Below are 20190 nucleotides of genomic sequence, written 5' to 3'. Positions count from 1 at the left end.
CACAGCACCTTAGTGAAGAGTGATGGCATGCTAATGATCCTCTTCGTCAACCAAAAGGTAGTTTTGGTATTCGTCTACTACATACTCTGTTTAATCTATTAGTAATTATGGTCAGGGGATCAAAAGTTCTTCTGATGCATCCTGTTGGAACTATCAACACCCCTGACTACTGGCAGACTCGGTGCTTTCATGTCTTCCAGCAGCTAGTTCTCACATCTACGTCTCTTCTTTCCCACAGCCGAGCTCCTGGGGGGGGGGGGGGGGGGGGGCGGGGGCTCGTTAATCCGAGAGTCTTTATCGTCCTCTTTTTCACTAAAATGACCAAACAGCCACTTCGGCGGTTCCAGAGCGGGAAGACGGTTTCCCTTTAATTCTGTTTTTAACTTGACCGGGGCTCTCGTGTGTCTCAGTTCACAGAGTTTCTCTTTGTTTGTCATCCAGCTGCAGAAAGTCCCGCAGTAGGTCTCATCTTACTGGGCTTCTGGTCAGAACCAGGTCCAACTCTTGTATCCCACTTTTGATGTTTTCCAGAACAAATAACCATTATCTGTTTTCTGGCCCAGTTCCTTGCATTTGTCATCACTGTGGCCGTCAGAGGAAGGCCATTTTTACAATCTGATAATGAAAAGCATGAATTAGCCAAAAAGCCAACACCAAAAAAAGGTACATGTCCTAAAAGTGTTGACTAGACTAAAAAAAGCAAGTGGAAACCGTAGAAAATAGCTGGAAACACTTAGAAGCCATTCTCCGCCACTGCAATTGACAAATGAACTCCAGAGGATTTTCCAAAGCTTTGTAGGAGTCTAAAGGAGAAGGGAAATAGAGATTGTGGAGTAAAATACACAGCTGCCCTTTAAAAAATGCGTCTTTCTCATGCTACGTGCATTTAGTTCTCTGTGATGTACAGCAATCAGAGGCAATGATTTGATGTGAATGTTGTGTCCTAATGCAGGGACCCAAACGTCTGCACAATGCCAACATTTTGAGAAAATGTGGCGGAACTAAGAATTGAAATCGACTGCAGAGCTAGTTAACGTCAGTTAGTTAACGATAGCTAGTTAACGTTAGCTAGTTAGCCGATGGCAGCTCAATCCTGAGCCGTTGGCAGTTACACAATGTCAGACATTTCGGCGCTATGCAGTACATAAATATATATATAAATATTGTGGGAAGTCAAAAACGTAAACAATAACGTCATGTGTTAAAATGTTATCTGGCAAAATCTTGGTCCCGACGCGTCATTGAGCCGGTCACTGCAGGAAAAAAGGCAGCAGAACCGCTCGCCAATGTTTGACAATGTGTCCTCGATGGGGCTGGTGGAGGAAACGTTGTAGTCAGATCATGGATGTGCTGGGATTTGAACTCTCACCCCCCGCCCCCCCCCCCCAGAATGCCGCCAGCGGAAATTGGAAACTTTGTGTTTCACCATTTTGCAGAGACCGAACCCGAGCTAGACGCCGTCGATATTTATAGTTCAGCTGGAACCAGATTTGTTCAAGCAGAACAATTTCCAAGAGATTCTGAGGTTGAAGTTCTGCGGGTCGAACCCTGCTGAAGCTAAGAAAGAAGTGACACGTTGCAGAGGTCTGCTGTGAAGACAACGGGACCAAGACCTTTTTAAAAGCCTGATAGATCCAAGATCAGCGTGGCATCATAAACAGGGTTCATAAACACACAGTTTATAAAGCACACAGGTAACAGAGATTTGACTCTTTTATGAGTCCGATCAAATGTTCTACAACTACTGAGTTCCAGTTATGACCATCATCAGATTCTTGTAATGGGACCTTCTATGTCCTCTCAAAAAAGAGTGACAGGGTCTACAGATGAACACAAGAGGTGCTGTACAAAGTGAAGACGTGGTGACGAGGCGCTGCTCGGCTTAATGAGCGTCACGCCACATCATCATGAGCCATGATGCAAGAGGATGTTCATGAAACTCACACAACAACAGAAACACACACACACCACAACACATAGTTGTTTACGAAGGAAAACATGAGACAAAGTTAAATTAATGGAACCTCATGGATGCGGCGAGACCTGACAATTTAACGCTGTGTATATGTGTATGTGTGTGTTCTCGCTCTCTTGGATGAAAGATTTAAACAGATTTAAATTTGAGCTTTTTCTCATACAATCAGGTAACAAGGGTTTAGCTAATCCTCTATAATCCACAGAAACATAAAGAACAAAGAGGGACGAACATTATACATCTGTTATTTGTCGAGTCCTGATCCTTCGTGTGAACCAGTCTCAGATTAGTCCTGATCCTCTAAAGACTTAAATCCTTAGTATCAAAGAGAAGGTGGTCTTTTTCTATATATTTCTTCTTTAAGCTTGTCATTGGTGCCACAGGGTGGGATTCTGGGGAAACCAGTTGACATCATGAAGGTCCATCGTAACCTCCTTCAGCTAGGACCTCAGGCAGAGAGCAGTCCACCATGGACAGACCCAGAACCTCTGGCAGAGACTAGTCCACAAGGAGAGACCCAGATCCTCCAGCAGAGACCAGTCCACCGGGTGATGAGCAGGAGGGCAGCATGGTGAACCTGAAGGAAGCATGGTGAACCTGAAGGTGATGGGGTGAACCTGAAGGAAGCATGGTGAACCTGAAGGAAGCATGGTGAACCTGAAGGTGATTGGGTGAACCTGAAGGAAGCATGGTGAACCTGAAGGTGATGGGGTGAACCTGAAGGAAGCATGGTGAACCTGAAGGAAGCATGGTGAACCTGAAGGTGACGGGGTGAACCTGAAGGCAGCTCAGAGTCACTATCTGTATCTGGCAGCTGAACCGCGGTGAACCGAACCCAGCAGCTGCTGAGCAGCCGACCTTCGTACTGCAGAGCTGCTTGTTTGCTTGCTTTTTAGAAAAAAAAACTCCCAACACTAGATAAAGACGCACGGCATGCATGCAACCACTCGTAGACACGCACACACAAACGTGTACACTTACATGAACACACTTAAACACGCACACGCTGCGCAGATGGCACACAAACATGCTCATGCACGCACACAGGAAAGAAATGTGGGAAAGGACACGGATTTACCACCAGGGCTTCCTGAAGGGCCACCAGGGCTTCCTGAAGGGCCCTGGGGGGCTCCGGTCACAGTGGTGGGTCCAAAGATATGGTTGTTAGAGTTGAGTGGAACACAGCACCACAATGTGTGTATTTAGTTTACTCATTACACCCTAATTAAAGAGAGCCATGATTGATGTATCCCTGTGAGCAGAGTAATTTCTCTCGGACCGTTTCCATCCTTCTTATTTATTTGTATCGTACATACATTCAGGTTCAGGGTTTTAGTCCAGATACCAAAAACGCAGTCTTTAGGTAACGGACCGGTCCGTCTTGGATCGGCCATCACAAAGCCCTGACCTGAATCCCATCGAAAATTTGTGGGCAGATCTGAAAAGGCGTGTGCGAACAAACCTGACTCAGTTACACCAGTTCTGTCAGGAGCAATGGGCCAGAGTTCCAGCAGAGTACTAAGAAGCTTGTGGAAGGAACCCCAAAACGTTTGACCCAAGTCATGCAGTTCAAAGGCAATGCTACTAAATACTAAGGAACTGTATGTAAACTCTTGACCTTGAAGAAAGTAATGAAAAATTCTCTAAAATATTCTCTTTCTCATTATTCTGACATTTAGCAAAAGTTAAATAATTTTGGTAATCTTAACAGATCTGAAACAGGAGAGGTTTAGTCTGATTTAACTTTAGACAGTGAGAAAAAAAGTTATGTGTATTTTTGCACAGAGTAATTTTCAACTGTGTATATACACCCCTCACTCTGCAAAGATATACTTGGAATAAAAATCCTGGCTACCTCAGTTCACCTTTTCTGACCACGACTCAAGTTTTATAATTCAATAATGTCTTTTTCTTTTTTTTTAAAATTCTGTCTGCATTTCACACCCCCAAATCTTTCTGGCCCCTTTCATGTTGGCTGCGTGTCGGATCGTTTGATCACAGCTCTCTGCACAACATGGTGCTCATGGATTGTTGTGGATCATTTTTATTGGGAACAAATCATTTTATTTTTCCTGGAAACAAGTCCATTTGTTTTGGGTGCACTGTTATTTGCCGAGACCCCCGTTAACCCACCACTCGGAACACAAGCGGACTCACATTTGTTCACTTTTAAAAAATGCAGTCAGGTTCATAAACAATAAAAGTGCTCTTAGACACCCAGAGGAATTTACTGTGCGGACCCCGTTCTGTGCTCCAACTAGAAGAATAAAACCATCCAGTCATTTTGTACCCCTCGCCCTCTGACAATGCAGATTTTGCAAAGGTGTCAAATGGCTTGCGTTGGTTCCCTGCTTAAAAGAGCCTGTGAGCATGAATGTAACTTGAGTTGTTTTTTTAGTTAGAATCTCGCCAAGCTGCGAGGAGATGTGACTCTATGACATCTTGGTCCAGAGTGAGATCTCCTGAGAACCACTGCCAGGACATTAGGTTCTGAACATTGTATTGCATTCCAACATGTACTTGTCCTGAAATGGCCGCTTTTCCTTTTCATTTCGATAACAATATGGCTATTTATGTGCCGACATTCAAAAAGCCCACCTTTTTGATTGAGACAGATTATGGTTATGGCACAACCCGACTCTCTGTGATGTCCATTACAGCCTGTCGGTGCAACTTGCATGGTGCACGGTGCATGGAAACGGGTCACCGGCTCTGACCGGTCCGCTTTCCTTCCTCGTACGTTCAGGGTCGGAACACCCTCCCGGCCCGGCTCAGTTCGGCTCCTTCGGCCACGCACGGCTCCCACAAACCAGCAGGACAGAGGAGTCGCGCCGACCCGAAGGCCGAGGGTCGTTTCCATCGGCCCAGATCTATTTGTGGCTCCATGAGAACGGCACGGCGTGTAAGAGCCTTGTAGAGGCGAGCGCTCGATGGGTGTCCACGTCTGAAACCCGAGACCCATGAATGGAGCATAGAAGCATTATTCATTAAGTGAGAACTTTCTAAAGAGTGCGAGGCTGGGAATAAGGGATTTCTGGTCAACTCTTTGAAAGAGAAGCACAAAGGAGGCAGAGGGTAAGGCAGATTAATCTATATAACTGAACTTGTTTCTTTCTTTCTGAAACCTGCTTTTCAACAACCGACAGGGCGTCACTGCCACGGCTGGTGACACAAACAACTATTTTTGTTGTTAACTAATCCGTCAGATATTTGGACAGTTGTATGATGATCGGTTTGGTTTATAAAATGTCAGGAAATAGTCTGACAAAGGAAAAGGCCCATCATCTCTCGAAGCAGATCAACAGTCGGGATCCCACAGATATGAACTTCTATTGGATCTTCAATAATATGCGGTAGTCCAGGGGTGCCTACACTTTTCGGGCTCGCAAGCTGCTTCTTAACTAACCAAGTGATGGCGATTTACCGCATCCACTCCGACGGACACACAGACGAGCCTCTCATCCGTCAGAAGGAGGAAACCGCCACAAGCACCGCACCGTCGAGACCGCTAGCAATCCACGCACATCACTGAGTGCCATCATGCACCAGAGCCCAATAAACCACCTGCATGTATGTACACACACACACACAGACACACACACACAGTCCGACCTGCTGAGACCAGCGCTCACCTGTCCGTGTGACACCATGTGATGCTGGAGGGAGGCGTTAATCTTTAGTTATTGCAAAGACAGCTGGGCGGCTCATTCCAGCAGCCGCCTGTCCAGCTAGCGCCGGCTCCTCGGGGAGCTCCTCCACTCAGGTGCACGCATTCCTGTGACAGGTTCAGCACTTCATTCTGACACTAACAAGAAGGTAGGAATCCACCTGTGACACCTATTGCTTGAATTCAATGGCAAATCTGGAGATGACCAGAAAACATATATATGTGGACATATATATGTAAGAGTGTAAAACATACTGTACGAGGCTCTTGGCCTTTTTTGTAAGCGTTTTTATACTGGTTTAAATGCACTGGAATATAATTGTATTCTTAAAAATAAGACAAAATCAAACTGTCCATTCAGAGGATTAGTTGCTCTTTGTTCACGTTGAGTTGAAAGTAACGGGAGTAGAAAAAGTTACAAATTGTAATCTCAGCAGAAATTCAACTCCAGAAAAACAAAACAAGATGCTGTCCGAGTGATAAGCAATGTTACGCAATGAAACGTGAAAACTGCCTCTATAGAAAACTACCACAGGCAGAAAAATGTACATAACTATGTGCAATATTATATCATCACTGCTGACGAAATATGACACTATTGTTCTTTCAAACAGTAAATGACGCACACATGTACGTTGGTTTTCAAGAAAAACAACTGCAGCAGCACACAACATAGTTCTTAGTTTTCAAGTTTTTTTCCTCGTATTAATAAGAGAGTAATTAACAAGCCTCTAATATAACAAATATATTGAATTATCTGTTTCCTCTTTTTCTTTGCCATTTTTTATGTTGAAAAGAGGTTGTTTACGATGTTTACTGAGGGAATAAATCAAGAGAGAAGTAGAGTCATTTTCTCATAGACGAAAATGCATTTTCAACACATGACGTGTTAGCTTCACTTATTGTACTAAATTCGCAGTAGAAATCTATCTCTTGAGAGGTTTAATCCTGCATCTGGTTTTTAAGTTCTTCCTCTTTAAAGGAAACATTGCGCTATTTCTGAAGCAGCAAACTAAAACCAAACACTGGCGCTGTGGTCCACTCGGCTCTTTGAACTTCGGATAAACCATTAACCTTCAGATACAAATCGTGACTAAACCACATAGAATCATGCCCTTCAGCCTCCGAACGACGTCCAGGGCAGATGAACGTCTACAGATCCAGCAACAGTTTGTAGAACTATTCCTGAAACAAGTGGAGAGGTCTCCTCACGCTTCCGTTCACAAGGCCAAGAGACTCGTCAGGACGTGGCAGCGTGGAGGTTCTGAAGGTCATCGGAGGTGGCACAGAGCTCCGGGGCAGAGCTGAGACAAGCCACCCGTGCACGCGGTTCTGTCCCAGTGAACCACAGACTGGTGGCACGATGTCATTTGCAGTAAGTGAGCATGTAATGGAGTTGTAAGTGTCCCGGGCCGGAGAGGAATCACGCCAAGTTGCTCCCAGAGTTCATCCGCCGATTGTCATTCAGTCGGACCTTGAAGTTTTCCTTTTGTAATGAAAAAAACGAAAAAGCAATAACTCTAACCTAAAAACAACACTGAGTCCGGTCTCCTGCAGTGGAAAGTTAACGCCAAAGGTCGGCGAGTGCTGTGGTAGAAGGAGGTTGTTTTGTACACAGACCTGCTTGTTTCAGGTCATAAGTGAATGTGGAGAAAACAGCTCAACACGAAACAAGGACCCGTCGGGGCCCTCGTAGCGCTAAGTATCCACAGACGGCTTCACTGTTTGATGCTCAGCCCGACCCACAAGAGATCTGCGTCGGATCCCAGCAGAATGCCAGAGGTTCTGTCCGCTGCTGGTGGTGGAATTTCTGACCCTAAAAGGAAAAACTTTCAGTATCGATTAAAGTCTCTCCTCAGGGCTCGGTGCTCCGGATGCTGTTAAATCCAGTTACATCAAGTTAGAATAGGTTGGATTAATAGTGGATTCATTTGTGTCTCGCGTTTATTAGCCCACCACAAGAGACAAAATGGGGGCATCCAGATGCCACCTTTAGGCATATTGGAGAGCTCAGAATTTGTCTATTCATGTACTTTAATATATTCTTTAGTTCTTATTAAGTCCCATCAGTTCCCCACTACACCAAGCAGGAAGCTCCAATAAATTTATCAATAGTAGCTCGGCTATTGAATTATGAAAAAAAGTATTAATATTCAGTCTATTTTGCATTCAATTGTATTATAGAAAAGGACAATGGATAATATCTTTATTAATATTTTATTTGTTAAGAAAATAGGTGCTTTTTATCATCAATTAATCAGCAGGTTATTTTCTCAATCAATCATTTAACCACTTGGTTAATGAAATTTGACGTTTTGGATCTGGAGGCATCTAGGGGTCAGGTTGCAGATTGCAACCGACTGAAAGTAGAGCGACACAAAAAGGCTTGTTTGGTTTGTCCCTTATGGGCTACTGTAGAAACCACGTGAGATTGACTCATGAAGCGTAGGAAAATAGGTTGAACCAAATGAATTTGCTGAGGATCAACAGTCTGAATTAAATTGAGTACTGAGGTTGCAACCTTTGTTCTGAAAGCAAAGCCTCTAAAGGTTGAACTAAACTCAGTCCCCTTTCAACCTGATTTGATGCATCAAAAGCTCTTAATCTAATTTGTCCTCTAATCTAATTTGGCGGAAACCCCCCCAAATAATTGCTTTTTTAATATTTAGCAGGAACTTTTTTGTGCACTGAGGAAGTAAGAATTGATCTTCTGCAGGTCAAGGAAGATCAAGGAAGATATGAAAGCTACACTCAGCATCTCTTGGCTTTCCAGAAGTCTGTGTCGGGGCAACAGGAAGGGATCATGGGAAGCTAATGGGACGTTGTGCCTATGACCTCATGGAGGGAGCTCCACAGTCTGGCAGAGAAGAGGCGGGCCGGGGCCAGGAGAAAGTGGTCTGAGTTCACTCTGACCACTCAGTCAGATAGCGCCGATTCAAAGCCCATTTGTTTTGGGCGGAGAGGATGCTCTCAGCGGTTTGGCAGTGATTGATCTTTCCTCCGCCCGCGATCGAACCATCACACCGCTCCAGTTTCCACATTTTCTTTCCCCTGGCTAGCGGAGACCAGTTGAGTCCTGTGGTATGTCCTCTCCTGGCCCTCTGACAGTTCCCCGACCTCCACCCAGAACAAAAAAAAGAGGTCTGAGGCCGCTTTCGGACATCAGCAAACCTCTCTGTTTTCAGAGGGCGTAGCATCACTTATCCAACTGTGGCATGGCAACAGAGTCTTCGTTTTAATACAATTAGAGTGTTACATCCGTCTGTACCGGCCCTGTTTAAATCTTCACAATGCAACTACTATGTATACAGGGAATTTTTTAATTGCATTAAAAGCAGAGCTGAGATATTGCTGAGGGAGGAGGTTGAAACTTACAACAAGCAACACAACAAAGAAAGGTTGAAGGTTGGAGATTTTCACTGATCAGCCAATGTTTGTGACACATGGAAAACTGCTGCGGTTTTCTTCGTAAATGGTGTTCTGAAAAAAGGTAATCGGAAACTGGTCTAAGTGGTTTAGGTGGAAGTCTGTTTAGTGTTGCAGGGCAACAGGGAAATACTAAGTATACTAAATATGGGCCGTGTGCTGATGTATTCTACTCACTCGTTCTCTCAGTCTTTGGTGGTTAGCGCCTTTACCTGACAAGCCTTCGTACTTCTGTGACCAAAATGTGCCGCACACTTATTTGCAGTCCAGCATTGCACAAAGTGATCAGAGTGTTGTTATCAAACTCAATACGAAGGTTCTTTCTTTGTGGAAACCTAAGTACACAATGTGTAGAACTTAAAGATTTCCTTCTCTGGCGCCCTCCAATGGTAGCATAAAAAATAAAGACTTCTTGGCAACTTCACTCTAGTCAATGTATCCTGATATTTACCGTGCCGAAGAATAAAACTTCTAAATATTCTCCCTTGTCTTCCCTTCAGAGATGCACAAGATGCATAAACAATTCATAGCAGTGAGCCCCACCGACAACTTCCCTGTGAGCGCCGACAATGGACCTCATCCCAAGAAATACCGCTACGTGCGCAAAGAGGGCAGCTGTAACGTGGTGTTTCGCCACGTTCCTGAGGAGTGGCTGCTGTTTGTGACGGACATCTTCACCACCTTGGTGGAGATCCGGTGGAGGGTGATGTTCCTTATCTTCGCCCTGTCTTACATCCTGTCTTGGCTTTTCTTCGGCATCCTGTACTGGGTGATAGCGCTTGCTCACGGTGACACCAGGAACGTCATGAGTGAGCCCTGCATGTACGAGGTGCGCAGCTTCACGGCCGCTTTCCTCTTCTCGCTGGAGACCCAGACGACCATCGGCTACGGTTACAGAGGGATGTCCGAGAACTGCATGATCGCCATCATCATCGTCACCATACAAGACGTCATCAGCTGCTTCATTGACACCTTCGTCATCGGCATTGTCGTCGCCAAAATGGCCTCGGCCCGGAAGAGGGCGCAGACGGTAGGCTTCAGCAACTGCGCCGTTATCAATCTTCGCGATACCTACCTGTGTCTTTCCTGGAGGGTCGGGGACTTCCGCAGGCACCACCTGGTTGAGGGGACGGCCCGCGCCCAGATCGTCCACTCCACAGTGCACGCAACGGGGAAAATGGACGTGACCTACAAAGACCTGGTGATCCAGCAGAGCGACATCATCCTGGTCACGCCTACCACCGTGTTCCACAGGATCGAGACCGGCAGCCCACTGTACAACATGAGCTTGGTGGATCTGCGGAAAGCGGACTTCGAGCTGGTGGTGTCCTTCACCTACACGGACGACTCCTCTGGTATGCTGCATCAGTCCCGCACTTCGTACACCCCGGCCGAGATCCTCTGGGGTCATCTGTTCCAGGAAATGATTAGGGTGAGCAGGAGGCACTACAGGGTGGACTACACCTTGTTCAATCACACCGCCAAGGTGCTGGTGCCAGAGGTCAGCGCCGAGGAGTACGAGCACAAGAAGCAGTGGCGGCCCTCTCCTCGGCATACACCGCGACCTTCGCCCAGATCTTCACCGCGACCTTCACCCAGATCTTCCCGGCGGAATTCACCCACATCTTCTACATGCCACTCTCCAAAGTCACAACAGCGGAGCCATAATGAAATGCTCTTGAAACCCCCGTTGGTAACTGTGGAACTTGTGAACGACAGTTTCCCTGAACCCCCTGACTTGACCTCCTCGGGAGACCCTCAACATCAAGACAGGTTGACTCTTCCAAATGACCTCACGGATCTAGTAATGTAAGAAGCAGAACCATGATGTTCAAGGCCAACATTCAGTAAGACAACGTGTTAATCATTTCAAAGTTCTGACTGCTAAAGAGGAATATTGAAGATGCTACTTAATGTATAAACAAAATAAGGGTTTTTGTTTTCATTTGTTAGCATGTGATCTTTTTGAAGGGACACTTCTCCTATAATCTGTCTTCCAAGTATCAAAGACTGAACCTTAGTGGGCTTGAAGAATGGCGTCTTCATTCATTCCAATGAGAGCTGCTCGTCCAGGACAGGAATACATGCGGGCTAATGACGGGCTGAGCCGTATCCGGGAGACTGTAGCCAGCTAGCAAGAGCGCTACCAAAAGTAGCCGACCAATGACTTACATTATTTTGTGAGCCTTACAGACCATAGAGTCCCCTTGTATGTCTACCTTTGAGTGCTAAAGATGGAAAACACTTTAATATTTGAACATACTGAAAGTCCAGAGTGACACCGTGAGGAACATGCTAACAAGGACAATGCTAGCATGTTGAGGTATGTGTTGTTTACCATCTTCACCATCGGAGTATGACTTGTCAACATTAACCAACAATAAAAATGAAGCGTAGCTGAGGCTGATTGGAATTCATTTGCAGGTATTTAGTCAGAAACTGGAGTTGAGTCATGATTATGCAACTTCGTATTGGTGCTGTTCGCCATAGAAATCCACAGAAATGAATGGGAACCTTCTACCTGATGCTTCGGATTCTGTGCGTCTCCAAATCGTGACTGAAAATAGAAAAGGCAAACGGGAGGTTAAACTTCAGAATACTATGGAAGGTTATGTGCGAGGATACCAACGGATGCACGGAGCCATATCAGTGTTAAGAATAAACTAAGCTGAGGAATGTAGGCAACCTGTCGTGAAGCTGTGTGAGAGTGTTTGTTTGGATATTCTGACCTTTCAACCCTACAGGTGCTCTGTGCTTGATACACAGGATATAAATGGTTGGTTGTGTCAACATGGCATTAGAATCCAACATACTATGAAATATACACATGTAAATGAGTGAAATCTTAGGGTTATTAGAATATTCAAGATGAGGTGGTTGTGGATTTGAGGGTTAAAGATTTATAGTTAAGAGGGTGAATGAAAAGTTTCTTTTTACTTTAAGTAGTGCTTGTGTGGGAATTGTTTTATTAACTTGTTTATTATGTTCAAATTGTAAAATGAACTTTAAATCTAAACCCATAATCCACCGTGACTCCTGAACGGTTACTAAAATGGACCTTGTAGTGGGATTTTATTGTAAATTATTGATATTATTTTTTTAGGGTTGTGTGAACGCAAAATTCAAAAGGTTTTTACTGGTTTAAAAAAAAAGGTTCTACATGTTATGCTTCATGTTACGTATTAAGATCAATAAAGTTTAAAGTAAAAATGTGGCCGGGCAGTATATCCATTTATTGATACTAAACAAACTAGAATTTAGATTTCGGTAAAGTAATAAGGCAAACGTAAGGTTCTTGGCTGGTTTCAAAAGACAAAGCGATAAAAATGTCCAAACTTACCCAACTGTCTCAGCTGTTGTATCATTTGTCATTATGTCCACCAATAGTCAATGCTACAATATTGTCGCAATATCAATAATGGATGGAGAGATTTGGTAACAACTAATGCACATCATCGTGAGGAATGACACGTGTAAATGTAAAGTTTGTGGAAGACGATTCTCATCTGTTTGACAACAAGGAGGTCAACTTATTTGCGATGAAGGCGGTTTATTGACTTAGACTTTTGTAAATTGACCAAACGATTGACCAAATGTGTCCCATTTAGCAGATGTGATGGAACATCAGAAGAACATTGCCCATAGAAGACCACCAGCCTCAACCATTGCCATGAAAGTGAGTGTCTGGGTTGCGTCCTCACTTCCTCCTGTGAGCGGAGGAGGATCGGGGCTCCTGGAGAACAAAAAGCCCGGATCAGGACAGTGGCTTTGATGTCACGTAACCAGGCGGGTTGGAGTCGCCAGCTGCTTCTTTAGAACTTGCACGTGTAATCGAGTTAAAACCTCCAAAATAGATCAATCATGAACTTGTGATGTCATTCAGGCACGAGACCAGGACACTGACCCGCTGTAAGTCATCAATATGTGCTTAGAACTCTTAGAATGTATATGACATCAATTCCCCCCAACAACACTATTAGTTTGAAGGTATTGAAACATAAGGTCATAAATAATAACTACTAAGGTCTCCAGGAAGGATTATATATAAGGATGAATATAACAAACAGCACCTTGTGAGCCGGTTCTTTCCTTCATGAAGATTCCTGTATCAAGTTTGTATGCATGATGCATGCAAATCCTGTTATTTAACATTAATGCAACAAATGTGTTTAAACAACTTGTTGCTGTTCTATGTATTCATGTATTTAAAAATGACTCAAAATGATTGGCAAACTTCACCGTGGAGCCCTGACAATATAATCTGTCTGTATTCTGAATTTGTGGACGAGAAGATGAGAACGTATTCATGTACATGTGTGTGTGTGTTTATTTCCAGTCTCCAGCTCTCCACCTTGTGGTGCACACGCAGCACTGACTCCTGCATCTCTCTCTCTTTGCTGCTGGAAATTGGGCATGGAAAGCAAACACACACACACTCACACACACACACACACACACACACACACACACACACAAACAAACACTCGTACACAACGGGAACGGTTAAGTGACCCTGGTGGTTCCGGCTAAATATATGTGCTGCTATAAATAACTCCAGCTAAAAGCAAAGCTATCCTGTAGGACAGAAAGGGGGAAAAAGCAGCAGAGAAGGACCTTCTCCCTGCTTCATGCAGGAAGGACCTTCTCCCTGCTTCATGCAGGAAGGACCTTCTCCCTGCTTCATGCAGGAAGGATGCTTTAGTCACCGTCTCGCAGGCTGAAATCATAAAGCAGCAGATGCACAGTCCAAACATCTCCAGCAACTGGATCTCTCAGTGCAGGAGGACGCTCACTGACTCATTGTTTCCTACACAACACGTTTTACACATCCACATGCAAAAATGACTCCTTCAAACACAATGATGCACTGGGCTGATGGCTCGGTGTCAGCAGCAGGTGGTACGTTGGATAACGTGTCATTGTGTTTGCTTATAAGTGACATTACTCACATAAAGCATCAGAAACCAATACTTTGACATCCTGTCATTAGTTGAACTGATAGAGATTAAAGTGGCGTGGCTCAATTAGGCCTCTTATAAACCAAGAGCCGTGTCCTCGGTGCGCGCGCCCCCCTCCTCTCTCCATTGGCCAGTGCGCGTGGAAGGTGGGGGGGGGGCGGAGAGAGAGAGAGGGGGGGGTGCGGGCTGGTTAAAAACGCTTTGGAGGAACTGATCGCGGAGCACTTTATCCAGACCGGTCCGACAGAGGCGTGAAGCGGCCAAAACAGAGCAGGAGCGCGCGGGAAGAACGACGCAGAGGAGCGTGCCCCCCTCCCCCCCCCCAAAGAAATAACGTCTTCTGGATTATATTCGACCGAGCTGAGCGCATCCGGTGCGCGAAGGAGCAACAGGTAATTAAGGCCCGCGAGCGTTTATGCTTTCTTTAAACATTTACTCCTTTTTACATTGATGGCGTCAAAAGTTCATTCTTTCGTAAATGCATAAAAACGCGCGCTAGTGCGTGTTTGCGTGCGTGCGTGCGTGCGTGCGGAGGAGGATTTCTAACCCGCACCTGTTAACATTCGTCGCATTCTGAGAGCAGCTTTGCCTCCGACCCGCGAATCTTTCTAATTATACTCTTTGGACGAAGTAGAATTATGAACATTTGAGTCACGATTAGGCTTTATTGTCCTTCCTCTTCTAGCTGCTTTTGTTTGCTCGTTTGTTAAATAAAAAAATAAAGATTTGGGTGCTTTAAACGTTAATTGAGAAGTTTACACGTGACCTCAAAGACAGATTGCTTAGCAACGCATCATCCTCAGTGATTAGTAGCCTTTGACTATAGAGGCTTGTATGCAAATGTGTGTGTGCATGTGTGTGTATTTACATGTGCGTGTGTGTGTGTGTGTGTGTGTGTGTGTGTGTGTGTGTGTGTGTGTGTCAGCCTTGCAGACAAATTGCATCTGCCAGTTAGACTTCCTGAAGTTGTGGAGCGGCAGTATGCGCCGGTCATGAATATTTATAGACATATCTATATGGCTTCTAAGCAGTTTCCCCCCGTATTGTTGAGACATGCAAAGAGGACAACACGGTGAGGCTGACGTCGTTGCCAGGGCAGCCCGAACTAATGAGGTGTATGAGAGAATCCTCCCAGGACGGCCTGCAGAGAGGAGAGAAACCTCTGAGGACGCTCCCCCTGTCAACAAGCGCCCCCCCCCCCCCCCCCCCCCCCCCCACCGCCCCTGAAGCTAGACACACGAGGCCGACGTGTTCCCATGCAGAGACTCCCATTATAAAACTGCCCCATAATCTCATTTGGATAATTCAGGTTGAAGGATGCAAGTGCAAAACGTTTTGTTTTGTCTTTTTTTACAAAGGCGTCCGATGTGGAAAAAGTGCATAAATAATCTATAAGTTAACGTTCTTAAAGTCCGGTGGTCGTTGCTTTGCTTCGTCTTTTAGAACCGTCTATGATTCATAAGATAAGAAAGGCGATCTGGTTAAAAGCTGTTCCGCTCCTGGCAAACTGCCGATAGTCCGTAACCCGTGATCCGCCGAGTCAGCGCCGGCCAGCCAAGCCAAACAAGTGGATTTTGTGAATGACCCACAGCGGGACCTGGGGGCAACTACAGGGCGGCCCCCGTCAGTGGAGTCCCAGGCCAGAAATATCTCTGCTGTGCTCTGCCACAAGTGGGTGAAATCTTGTTGGCAGGCCGAGCACTCGGGGGCGTTTTCTCAGGCTGCGATGAAGTTATCAAACACGACACGGTCACAAGCGTGAAGGTTCTGAGCATGTCGTCGATGGGTTGATGTGATCCGTCTGTGTCTGTTTGCTTGTTGCAGATGAATCCGATGAGGCCCAATCAGCTGATGAAAGAGAAGTGACCCCGCTGCTCTCCGTCCAGGGGCCAGTGAGGCCGAGGAGTCACCATTTCCTCTCTGCGTCGGCCCCCCAGGAGTGTTTCAAAGCTGTTTCTCCAACGCTTCTTCCAGAAACTAGGACTGTTTTCCAAAGCAGAAGCAGCACAGCCCTCCCAGACTGAGGTGATGGGAAGCGTGCGAGCCAGCCGCTACAGTGTTGTGTCATCAGAGGAGGACGGCATGAAGCTCGCCGCCATGGCGGTGCCCAACGGCTACGGGAACGCCAAGCGCAAGGTGCACACGAGGCACCAGCCGCAGAGCCGCTTTGTCAAGAAGGACGGCCACTGCAACGTGCACTTTGTCAACGTGAGCCAGAAGGGCCAGCGGTACTTGGCCGACATCTTCACCACGTGCGTGGACATCCGCTGGAGGTGGATGTTCATGATCTTCTGCCTGGCCTTCCTCCTGTCCTGGCTCTTCTTCGGCTGCATCTTCTGGCTGGTGGCCATCCTCCACGGGGACTTGAAGAGCGACGGGCAGAAGTGCGTCTCCAACGTGAGCAGCTTCACCGCCGCCTTCCTGTTCTCCATCGAGACCCAGACCACCATCGGCTACGGCTACAGATACGTGACGGACGAGTGCCCAGTGGCCGTCTTCATGGTGGTCTTCCAGAGCATCGTGGGCTGCATCATCGACGCCTTCATCATCGGCGCCGTCATGGCGAAGATGGCTAAACCCAAGAAGAGGAACGAGACTTTGGTTTTCAGCCACAACGCCACGGTGGCCATGAGGGACAACAAGCTGTGCCTGATGTGGCGCGTGGGCAACCTGAGGAAGAGCCACCTGGTGGAAGCGCACGTGCGGGCGCAGCTCCTGAAATCGCGGACGACGGCGGAGGGGGAGTACATCCCGCTGGACCAGATGGACATAGACGTGGGCTTCGACAGCGGAGTGGACCGCATCTTCCTCGTGTCGCCCATCACCATTGTCCACGAGATCAACGAGGACAGCCCCTTCTACGACATGAGCAAACAGGACCTGGAGACCTCGGAGTTTGAGATCGTGGTCATCCTGGAGGGCATGGTGGAGGCCACCGCCATGACCACGCAGTGCCGCAGCTCCTACGTGGCCGGCGAGATCCTCTGGGGCCACCGCTTCGACCCGGTGCTCTTTGAGGAGAAGAACTACTACAAGGTGGACTACTCCCGCTTCCACAAGACCTACGAGGTGGCGAGCACCCCGCTGTGCAGCGCGAGGGACCTCGCCGAGAAGAAGTACATCCTCTCCAACTCCAACTCCTTCTGCTACGAGAACGAGATCGCGCTGGAGAACAAGGAGGACGCGGACGAGGGGAACGGGGGCAGCGTCGGGCCCGACGGAACCCAGACGGACAACATCTCGGAGACGGAACACGGCCAGGTGGCGGTGCCGCTGGAGCCCCGCCCCCTGAGGAGGGAGTCAGAAATATGACTGTCTGGAGGTCAGACCTCGCGCGGGGGAATAAAATAAAAATCACCTCTCTGCTCCGGGGTGGTGGGGTGGTGGGGGGGGCCTTTTGGGTGGAGGACAAGCTGAACGGTACTGCTGTGGGTGGGGCTTTGTATGCAAGGGTCTGTTTGCACAACACCTCCCCCCCCCCCCCCCACCTACTCAGCGCCCGGTGACCGCGACACAGAGTTGTTGAGGACATGTCTCAGTCCGTCTGTCCAGCATGAACAAGACACCGTCACTAAGGCGTGTCCTTGTTCTCTGAAATGTCCTCGAGTGCTGCTAGAAAGACGAGTTGAACCTTGTGCCTTCGCAGAGAACCCAAGAGACGACGTCTGGAGCAAAGAAGGTACACGTAGAGTATTTTGTTCACGAGCTGGTCTCACAGAAGACGCCTTGGATTCCCGCGGACTTGGTGATTGATCTGAGGGGCTGTTCATTGCTGGTCAGACCGATGGACACGTGACCCGGTGTTGACACAAACATCGTTCGTTTTAAAGGAGACCGCGGTAATGCGAGAATCTGAATGTTCTTAAAAGTGCTGCTATGATGTTGCTTCTTTATTTTTATTTTCTTACAGTTGAAATACCAAAGAGTATTATTATCACCGTTAAAAACACCTGCTTGGATTTGGTACAGAGAAGTTTAGGTCGGGTTTTGCACGACTGTGTGTACAGTTGTTATGTCTTTGTGTTGAGCCGCTTCATCAAGCCTTTAATAGGTAGAAATCCACAGGAAGCAGACGATGACATAAATTGTAAGAAATGTTTTCCCACTAAAATATCAAATCCAAACTCTTTTTAGTGCCACGTTCCCTCTTCAGCCTTCTTCTTGGTCTCTTCCTACTGCACGTTAGACTGCGCTTGTTTCACCTGCGGATGGAAGGTATGAGAAATGTACTGTACTGTAGTTCAAAGGAGACGCACAAGAGTTCTGCCCTGTATCTTTACTGTGTGTGTGAGTGTGTGTGTGACCGAAGGCCGTGCACGTGTAAATACCTCCCTCCCTGCTGCAGTTTGTATCAGTCTTCCAAATGTACTGCAAAAACCAAGGAATGTACAGATTTTTGTATTGATATTAATATTATTATTATTGCTCATGATATTCTATTGTTCTTTTTTCAATAAAATGTCCGTGGGCAACCGGAATCGAGCTGTGTGTCTTTTAAAGGTGAAACACACACATGAACAGCTATTAGTTGGTGATAGTTATTGTAGGAATGATTTACGGAAATATCACCAGGGAACACGAGGCCAAGTCATGGAGTTAACGAGTGATCGACCAATGAACCCAGAGAAGAAGAAGAAGAAGATGAGGGTGCTCTCCGTGGTGCTGATCCAACAGACGGGTCACGTTTGAACCGACTTTGGCCGGCTTTGGTCGTTGGAGAATGAAGTGGTTTACTGCCAAATGATCCTTCTATGTGTACATACAGTTTGCGTAAATAGACTCATGCATTGTTAAAGTTCATGTGAAATGTTCATGTGAGGCCCCTGGTGCTCTGCCCCCCCGCCCCCCCCGGGTGCATTAACGTGAGCGTAGTCTACGCCGCAAACTGACATCCCCAAAAACAATGCGAGGAAATAGACCTTGAGGGCTGCATTCATAAAAATATCGTGTGGATTTTGCATATTTCCATTTGAAACATGGGAAGATTGTGGGAAAACACTTTTTTCCCGATGACGCTGCTAAAACAAGACAAAAGAATTTAGAACAATTGAAAGTTGAGAATGATGATTAAAATCCCATTTCATAAAACACTTTACTCTCGCACTGGATCCTGGACGTGAACCAAACTCAATGGAAAATCCCCGCAATTTACCGTCAAGGAAGACTGACAGTAATGTCCACTCATGGAGAGTGTGTGTGTGTGTGTGTGTGTGTGTGTGTGTGTGTGTGTGTGTGTGCGCGTGTTCCATTCATCGGACATGAAGCAGTTACAGTCTCTGATTCATCTCCATCAATTTTGAAACGGGAAGAGAGAGAAAATGAGTCAGGGTTGTTTCAGCGGCTTATAATGACCATCAGGATCTGTGCTTCATTATATTTCCTCCGCTGGACACAATTTAATCACATTTCATACTTTGAACCACAACAGACGACTCAGCGCAGGATTGAATAGAAAATGTAATAAAATAACCTTTGACAAGTAACCTCGGTTATTTATTTTGCTGTAAACAAAAGCGTTTGTCCCTGAAGGGCGACGCTGGTGGGAAAGCAAAGAGTTGGTTTCCGGTCTCACCATTTAATATCGCATTTATTTATTGAATTATCAATTTAAAGTTGCGACCAGGAAAGGCACATTGAAGTGACTTCCTGTGCGAAAGGAAGAGTGGTGGCACATTGTTGGGGGCCGTGCGGCTCTGTAGGTGAACGGCTCTATTGTGCAGCTCCGCTCACTCCCTGTTTATGAAAACAATAACAGTGTTTATGAGCCGAGTAAACATCTAAAAGGTAAACGTTGTTCCCGTGTAAACCGCCGAGATGTCCCGTATCCACGCTGGCTTTTATGGCTTTGTGTGCTCCAGTGGAGTAGAAGATGTCGGGGCTTTCATCGAGGCTTCAAACGGGCTCACCTGGGATCCTCTTCCTGCTTCACACGGACCCCCGCCGGGCCAGACTGAACCCAGAGAGCCCAGACTCCCTCTCATCTCATCACTGGAAACTCTGTGTGGATTGTTTATAAGCTGTGGAGGTTTACTGCAGCCATTAGCCAATTAGCTGATTGCTTGTGTGAAAAAGGTCCAAGATGGCGTCCTTTATGGAGGTCAGAGGTCGAGCCCCGCAGGTCGTTTCAGTTGTGCATGCCGCTGGATTAGTCCAGCCTGACTTTC

At 46.6% G+C, this 20190-nt stretch overlaps 2 protein-coding genes across 2 annotated transcripts; both read left to right on the top strand.

The window, feature by feature from the left end:
* The first annotated feature begins 9534 nt into the window (after positions 1–9534).
* Positions 9535–12177, top strand: kcnj16a (potassium inwardly rectifying channel subfamily J member 16a). Its single transcript, XM_062560028.1, has one exon. The coding sequence runs from the start codon at positions 9571–9573 to the stop codon at positions 10879–10881; it is 1311 nt and encodes a 436-aa protein (XP_062416012.1). The 5' UTR covers positions 9535–9570; the 3' UTR covers positions 10882–12177.
* A 2061-nt stretch (positions 12178–14238) lies between these two features.
* kcnj2a (potassium inwardly rectifying channel subfamily J member 2a) lies at positions 14239–17509 on the top strand. The gene is made up of 2 exons (XM_037464513.2): positions 14239–14418; positions 15851–17509. Exon 2 carries the CDS (start codon positions 16055–16057, stop codon positions 17336–17338), a length of 1284 nt encoding a protein of 427 aa, XP_037320410.1. The 5' UTR covers positions 14239–14418; positions 15851–16054; the 3' UTR covers positions 17339–17509.
* The last annotated feature ends 2681 nt before the right edge of the window (positions 17510–20190 follow it).

Source organism: Pungitius pungitius, chromosome 21 (genome assembly GCF_949316345.1).
Source record: "Pungitius pungitius chromosome 21, fPunPun2.1, whole genome shotgun sequence".
Lineage (NCBI taxonomy): Eukaryota > Metazoa > Chordata > Actinopteri > Perciformes > Gasterosteidae > Pungitius > Pungitius pungitius.
Note: the sequence above shows the minus strand (reverse complement) of the source record. Positions and strands in the feature narration are given on the sequence as shown.

What these genes read in the sequence shown, in the direction of transcription:
- kcnj16a (XM_062560028.1), top strand. Translation starts at nt 9,571, where the DNA reads ATGCACAAGATGCATAAACAATTCATAGCAGTGAGCCCCACCGACAAC.
- kcnj2a (XM_037464513.2), top strand. Translation starts at nt 16,055, where the DNA reads ATGGGAAGCGTGCGAGCCAGCCGCTACAGTGTTGTGTCATCAGAGGAG.